Genomic DNA, 7,486 nt, shown 5'->3' on the forward strand with positions numbered 1-7,486 from the left:
CCGCGATCTGACAGGAAGCGGCATGTCGGGCGGTGACCCACACAGTGCGTTCCACCAAGCGGATATGGCGTCTACATTCCGGAAGTAAGAGCGCACAGACTCCGGAAGACGGACGCCGTCCAATTAATAGTAAAACCAGAAGCGGACCTGATGTGTTTATATACAACGGATGTTTCCTATGTTTACCCCGCATTTTATATGTATTGAATAACGGTTTATGAATGTCTTTTTTATGATTGTTAAATAATGATGAAATTGTGTGTATTTTAAGTATTTTATGTGTATTATGTGTGCCGGTCAGAGTTTTGATCTCTGCCATGTTTTAGAATTATCATGTCTGTTTGTAGCATATATACCCGTCCTGTAGCCATTTTTATTTTGTACTGCACCCTGAGGAAGAACATTCATGTTCGAAACGCGTTGGTGTTTAAAGGACTTTTATCTGGACCTTTGCGTTTCCACCTAACCCTTATGCCATCATTGGGTTGAACTGTGTCGCTGCCACCTCTTATTCCGGGTGAGAGGACAGTTATACAGCCGTGGAAGTGTGGGGTCCTGTGTTTTGCCGAATTTTAAATAAATGTGAATTTTACCTGTGGACCAGTCGTGTGAAGTCTGCTGAATAAAGAAACCTTTTTGATGAACATAGGGACTGTTCCCTAGGTGAGTGTCTTTCCATTGGCTTGGTGTATTGGCATTTAAAGATACCTTGATGTGAACATCTCCTAGTCAATCTAGGTGAGTGGCGGTGGTACTTTCACCCGTCTGAATCAGAGTTTTTCAGTTTATTTGCTAACTGGAAAATCTTTTTCTCTTCTGTCCCACGTGTTGGTGAACACCTGGATTAGAACCGTCTTTCCTGAGAAAAGCGCTGTGAAGATCCACCTCTGTAAAAAGGACCACAAGTTGGCTTTCTATAGACTCTCAGCATTCCCTCATGTGCTGGGAGCTATAGACTGCACACACATTGTGATTAGGGCACCGCACGTGCGGGGCCACGTCTACGTCAATAGGCGTGGGCGGCACTCCCTGAACGTGCAGGTTGTATCCAATGCTCACCTGAAAATCCTGAGTGTTGTTGCAGGCTTTCCTGGGAACTGCCATGACGCCTATATTCTGAGACACTCAGCCCTCCGGAACCGATTTACCGACCACCAAATGCCAGAGGGCTGGCTACTAGGTTAGTACCTTTTTCATATTACCCTGTCTGTCCTTATTTGTAGCTGCTGTAATGTGTGTGTTTCCTGTTTCACAAGCATATTGTTATTCTTACAGTGTGTCCTGTTTCAAAGAAACACATACCTTACCATATAAGGCAATCACTTCCTATCTGTGTTTTAGGTGACTCAGGATATGGGTGTGTTTCCTGGCTCATGACACCTTTGCGCTCCCCAGAGGGCCCTGCACAGCACCGGTATAATGAAGCCCACATTGCAACCCGCAATGTGGTGGAGCGCACATTTGGCGTTTTGAAGAGTCGATTCCGGTGTTTGGACAGGTCATCGGGTACGCTGCTTTACCACCCTGCCAAAGTAGTGATGATCATCCAGGCTTGCTGCATGTTGCACAACATAGCCCTGTCCCAACCTGCCTATGTGGAGGAGGAACATGCAGCAGTCGTGCAGTAAGTCCAACCTACCACACCTCGGGTAGTGAGGGGTACGCAGAGGGGGAATCTGGTGCGCACACATATCATCAGCCGTTACTTTTCTGGTAAGCACATGTGCCCTGTACTCCCAAATGTACCTGTGCTGTAAGTGTACTCATAAACAAATTATTGACCAATACCATCTGTTTCCACCCACATTTAGCCTAATACACAGAGCCCAATGGATGCAGCTGGTGGTGCTGACCTATCCCTTGCTGGTATCAAGCTTGTAAGTACATTTAAAACATGTATGAATTACGTTTGCTGTAAAACATGGCTCACTGGTGTTGTGGAACTACACGTGCCAGCATGCCCTGACACACTATAACCATTACAGTCCAAACCATGAGTGTCAGAGCTTGCTGGAATATGTAGTTCCACAACCTTTGACGGGCCAGGAGTTACCCCACACTACTTTAGAGCAATCCCATTGTCATATACCATTACAATATGTCATAATTCACACAATAATTGTTTTAAAAATAATACACAGACACAATGGTATGCGGTTAGACATTTTTACTGCAGTCTACTATGTCAGAAGCAATCTGCATTTTTGCAAGTGAAACATAAAAACTGTCGGGGGATGTAACAAGATGTATTGCATATGACAAAACTATCAAACATATGAGCTATCTTCTCCCAGCATCAGGCAACCCTACACCACTTCTAGAACCTGCACCCCGCCCACCACGGGTCCTAATACTCCGACGGGGTGGGGAAGTAGGGGAGCCACTTATTGGGGTGCTAGATACACTGCTGAGGGTTGATGCTGCGCCACCTCCGACATTGGCTTCCAGCTGCTGTAGTTGGGCCTGCATACCTATTAAGGCATTGGTCTGCGCTGTGCATGATTGGCTTAGTGCAGCTATACTTTGCGCAAGGCTGCCAATATGGCTATTCTGTTCCCTTACAGCAGAAGTTAGATCTGCAAAACGGGTGTCAATGCTGTTAGCAATGCGCACATGAGTGCCTACACCTACCCGTACACTATGTGCAATTTTTCGTAATTGAAGAAACGTGTCACGCATGTACCCCTGGATGTTACCTATTTGCAGGCTTTGGGAGGCCATGAATTCTATTTGTTTGTCCTTAAAATTGACCAAGGAGTTAGCTACTTGGGAAGCAGAAGCTGCTGTATGGGGTGTGTTGGTGGGTGGGGGTCGGTTGGGAGACACCCCACTTGGGGGAAGATCAAACTGTGATGAGGTCTGTATTTCTTCCTCTGCCGCAAAGGTCTCCACCGGTTCAAGAATGATGTCCATTTCGTCTAACACCATCATTGAAGAATCAGTTTGGTCTGTCCCTAGTTGTATAGTACCTGTGGATACAGATGAAGAGGTAAGTACTGATGCATATATAGGCCAGGCTCTCTTCTGTACTGTTTTAGAAAGGGCTTGAGATGCTGGACGCACATACCTAGGGGTGTTATGTACTTACACATGTACCCCGATAGAGCATGTAACATTGACATTAATAATAAATCACATGCCTAGCTCAGATTACATTCATTTCCGTTGCAATGTAGCAGCAGGAGATGAATGTAGTGTGAGATATTGTTGATGTGACATGGGTGTGTGTACTGTATGCGTAATGGCGTGTTTTTTGTTCATTTACCTGCTTCCACAGATTCTGCAGCAACGGGCCTTCTTTTCTTGGATGCCGCAGCACTTCGGGATGGACAATCTGTGCAAGGAAAGATGGGCAACCATTATGGACCTTGCAATGGATAAGTATTTTCAGCAAACATGCATTCAAATGACAATAATGGACAATACCCTTTGGATAAGGACTGCATTATTTATTCACCACATTTTTTTTTTTTTCCCCCAAGATTTTTTTGTTAGATTATTATTAAACTATTGTACACATGACAACTATTGGATAATCTGTGGTATGTAGGCATGGCAGCTAAACCACCAGTACACCTCTGTGTTTTTGGCCACATATATGTTAGGCTGCTAGAAAGAATGTTACAGTGTTGATCAATATGAGCAGTTGTGGAACTACAAGGCCCAGCATTATGAGCAATTTGAAAGTAGGAGCAGGCAATTTCTTGTGCATGACCTTGCTGGGCTATGTAGTTCCACAGCAGCACTTTACTTAGCATAACAATTCAAGTGAAGAATACAGTTAGAAAGCATTGGCATGTTTATTTAACATGCATGTGGTCACACTTACCAGCTCTGGATGGCGTTTGCGGCCTATCGGTATCCGCCACGTGCATGCCAGGCAGGACCTCAGGGGGTATGATGCGCTTCAACTTCACCTCATACGATGTGTAGCACACAGTGGTGGGGCTTCCTCCGCCAGTCTTGGTGGCCTCCTCCAACTCCATGGCCATTTTACTTTTCAGCTGCCTTTTGATGTCATTGAATCTCTTCTTGACATTTCTGACCAGGCGCTTGTGCTGACTTACAGCGTTCACCGCCTGGGTGATGTCCTTCCACATAGCCCTTTTGCGCTGTGCAGTGGTCTTGTGGTGACTTTTCCCCAGTAACCGGTCAAACACAGGCATGATAGCCCGGACAAGTGCAGCATTTTCCTCATAGGAGAATCGGACCTTTCGGACACTTTTTGTGCGGCCAGCTTCTACCTCCTCCTCCTCCTCATTTTCTACTCCAGCCATGTACCCCTCCTCCTCCATGCCAGTGTCTTCCTCCTCCTCACCACCATCTTCCTCCACCTCTGACATGTGGCCCTCCTGCAGCTGCTGTGGGGTATGGTCAAGGGCTTGGCTATAGGATGGGGATGCCAGCGGATCCTCCACCTCCTGGGGCTGGACGGCCAGGGCCTGGTCTGGGGCTGGCCTTGCTGTGGTCATGCTGCCTGCCACACTGCTGGCTCTCCCACTTGGCTGGCTGCTGCCACTGCTCCCTCTGCCACTGCTCCCTCTGCCACTGGTTCCTCTGCCACTCCTCACTCTGCCACTGCTCCCTCTGCCACCAACACCTCTTCCTGTACTCACACTGCCACTGCTCCTCTCCATGCTCCTTACTTCCTATCAAAGAGTGAAATGGCGCCAATGCCCCTTTATATAGGGGGTGTGATGCATAATGGAGGGGACAGAGGTGGGCCAATAGGTTGGGGGGTTCTTAGTCATGCGGAGACAGTTTTTTAAATCGCACTCCGGTTGGTCCAAAACTCGCACATGACCGGTGGAAGAAATCGCACTTTTTTGTGACTTAAATTCGCACCACTTCGCCGCAAATCGCACCACTTCGCACTTTTCAGCATCCAAAGCGCATCACATTAAATATGCGAATTATAACCAAAAAATGCGATTTCAAAAAGGGCGAATAGCGGCGATGTGGTGCGCTAAAAAAAACATGCACATTTATCACAAACCATAGAATGTCACCCTTAGGGTAGTCTATGCCTCTGTAACAACTTTACATAATATTGTGCCTAGTTCATTTTCTCCCTGTTTTTTTCCAGGTGAACCACTAGAGGGCCCCCTTGCCTCCCAAAACTTGCTTTAATAATGGAAAACCTTATCTATATATATCCAAATGTGTTTACTCTCTGGGGCTGATTTATTAACATATATTTTATTGAAGCAATGTGAAAAGGGTGTTTTTACACTCTTATTGCATTATTTTAGTATGCATTAAAGTGCTTTTAGAACAGTTCTGCTCCGAACCCTTTAATTCACATTTTTTTAAGTAACTGGATTGCGTTTCCCCTACTTATAATGGGAAATGTGATCTGGACGGAATTACTAAAAAGACAAATTGTGAAAAATACTGCAGCGAACACTGTGATAATAGCGCCATTCATGGCTCACTGCGAATTTGGGCTTCTGCGCAGCTTTCTCTGCTCCTAGGCCTGATTCTTAAGGTGGGCATAGACTAGGGCTACTTCTCCCCTCGGAGAAGTAGCCCCTCGGAGAAGTAGCCCTAGTGTATGCCCAGCTTAAGAATTTGGCACACAACTGCTGCCGCAGTTCTTCTATTAGTGAGACCAACACACTTTGGTTTATTATATCTCAAGTTTTCTGATCCATAAGGATCCCGTTCGACTGTGTATGATGAAGTATAACACAGAACATCAGCACAAGTGATACAGCTTTCATCACATCATGTGTGAGGTTTACCGCAAATAACTCCACAACACAAACATTGCTCATATGAGCCTACAGTATGAAGGGACTCAGCTGTCACAATATTTGTAGCAACACTGCTGAGATACACAGTTACATGATGACAGGCTGATTGGGAACAACTGTTAATGCACTCATTTGGGATGGAGATGTGGGTATCTGAAGTGACTTGTATACAAACCTTTACAACTTGGCAGCTGATATCTGGCATGAGACAGGAGTTACTGCAGGTAGGGGTGTGATGCTGTGCTTGTTACTAAGGAAATACAGTACAGCCAAGCACACTGATCACACAGAGGAAATGCTATCAGCAGAAGTAAAGTAAATTGCAGATAGCAATCTGATCTACATAATCTGCTCATGGAAACTGCACCATTTGCTGCTGTTATTGCCTTTAAATGGCTTTATGTGTCATACTAACAGCTTTGGGGCTCATTTGGATATAAGTCATTTTTAAAGATTCCTCTCAGATGTAGCAGTACACACCCACGCTTCTAGGTGCAACGTTCACAATCTCTTTTCACAATCTCTCCAGATATGGAACTAGACACGCCCTTTGGGTGGAGCATGACACGCACCCTCAATGGGGCACTGTGCAAAACTCTACTACCAACTATAATCATCCTGAAACTAGTTTTCAAAAGTAGGCAAGTATGGCGTTAGGGGAGACAAAGAGCGTCAGGACTAAGCTGATGGGGTGTTTAACAGGGATGGATGGAGGTGGGAGTTTTCACTTCCACACACAGCACATGAGGGGTGACATTCTATGCTCTGCGATTTTCTGTTTTTGGCGTTATTTAGACCACAAAATGGCGATATCGCATTTTTCAGTGAAATCGCCAATTTAACGTGATGCGTTAAGGGACAGAAATCGCATATTTTGTGCGTAAAGGTATGCGGTACAAAAGTGCGAGATTAATTCGCACTTTTATCGCATCCAGATGTTTTCCAATGCAAAACTATACAAACCGCTTATTTAATGCTATGCGCATTAGCAAATCGCACTTTTGCGGTGTCTATTTATCGCACTTTTTTCAGACCTGGTTCTGTTTGGCGCATTTGCACACACCTCATTTTGGTCAAGTGCGCACATGGTTAATTTCAACACAGGTGCCTTCATTATCAATCCCAAACCCCCCTACCTTAACCCCAACATTAGTAAGGACACCTGTGAGGGTTTAATTCATGTAGATTTGTATGACTATTTTAAAATTGCTTATCTGTGATGTGTCCCAATTGGAGGGCAAACGCAGGAGGGAGGAAGGTGGGCAAAAGCTGCTGGTTGCCCCCCCACTACTGGGTACCCCATGTATGTATGGTGCTCACCTGTACCTGGACTACCTGTCGGACCAACAGGTTGTGGGGATGGTTACGCTGAACCCCATTACCCTGTCGGAGTTATATGAGCAGGTGAGAGATGCTTGGGCCCATTTTGTGGGTGCCAACTATGTAGTGTCTGTCCAGCACTAATTAATGTGTGCCCTCTACTATTTGTCCACAGCCTCCACTCAGTCTGTGACCTCATGGGCCTTGGTGCTATCACAGGCCACTTTGTCGAAGAATTGTACTGTACTGTTACTTGCTATAAAGAAGTTGTTGCATACATACATCAGCAGGCGTAGCTTTTCTGGTAAGCACATGTGGCCTGTACTCCAAAATGTACCAGTGTTGGAAGTGTACTCATTATCAAATTATTGACCAGTACCACCGCTTTCCACCCATATTTAACCTAACAC

General features: G+C 45.5%; 1 protein-coding gene across 1 annotated transcript; it reads right to left on the minus strand.

Annotated features, from left to right (window-relative positions):
• Nucleotides 1–792: 792 nt before the first annotated feature.
• On the minus strand, nucleotides 793–4,166 carry LOC146036898 (uncharacterized). Its single transcript, XM_083160744.1, has 4 exons — nucleotides 3,830–4,166; nucleotides 3,266–3,334; nucleotides 2,832–2,969; nucleotides 793–887 (listed from the first exon to the last, which is right to left on the minus strand). The coding sequence occupies exons 1-4, from the start codon at nucleotides 4,164–4,166 to the stop codon at nucleotides 793–795; spliced, it is 639 nt and encodes a 212-aa protein (XP_083016870.1).
• Between the last annotated feature and the right edge of the window lie 3,320 nt (nucleotides 4,167–7,486).

This window comes from Crinia signifera, chromosome 9, assembly GCF_055691185.1.
Source record: "Crinia signifera chromosome 9, ASM5569118v1, whole genome shotgun sequence".
Classification (NCBI taxonomy): Eukaryota; Metazoa; Chordata; class Amphibia; order Anura; family Myobatrachidae; genus Crinia; species Crinia signifera.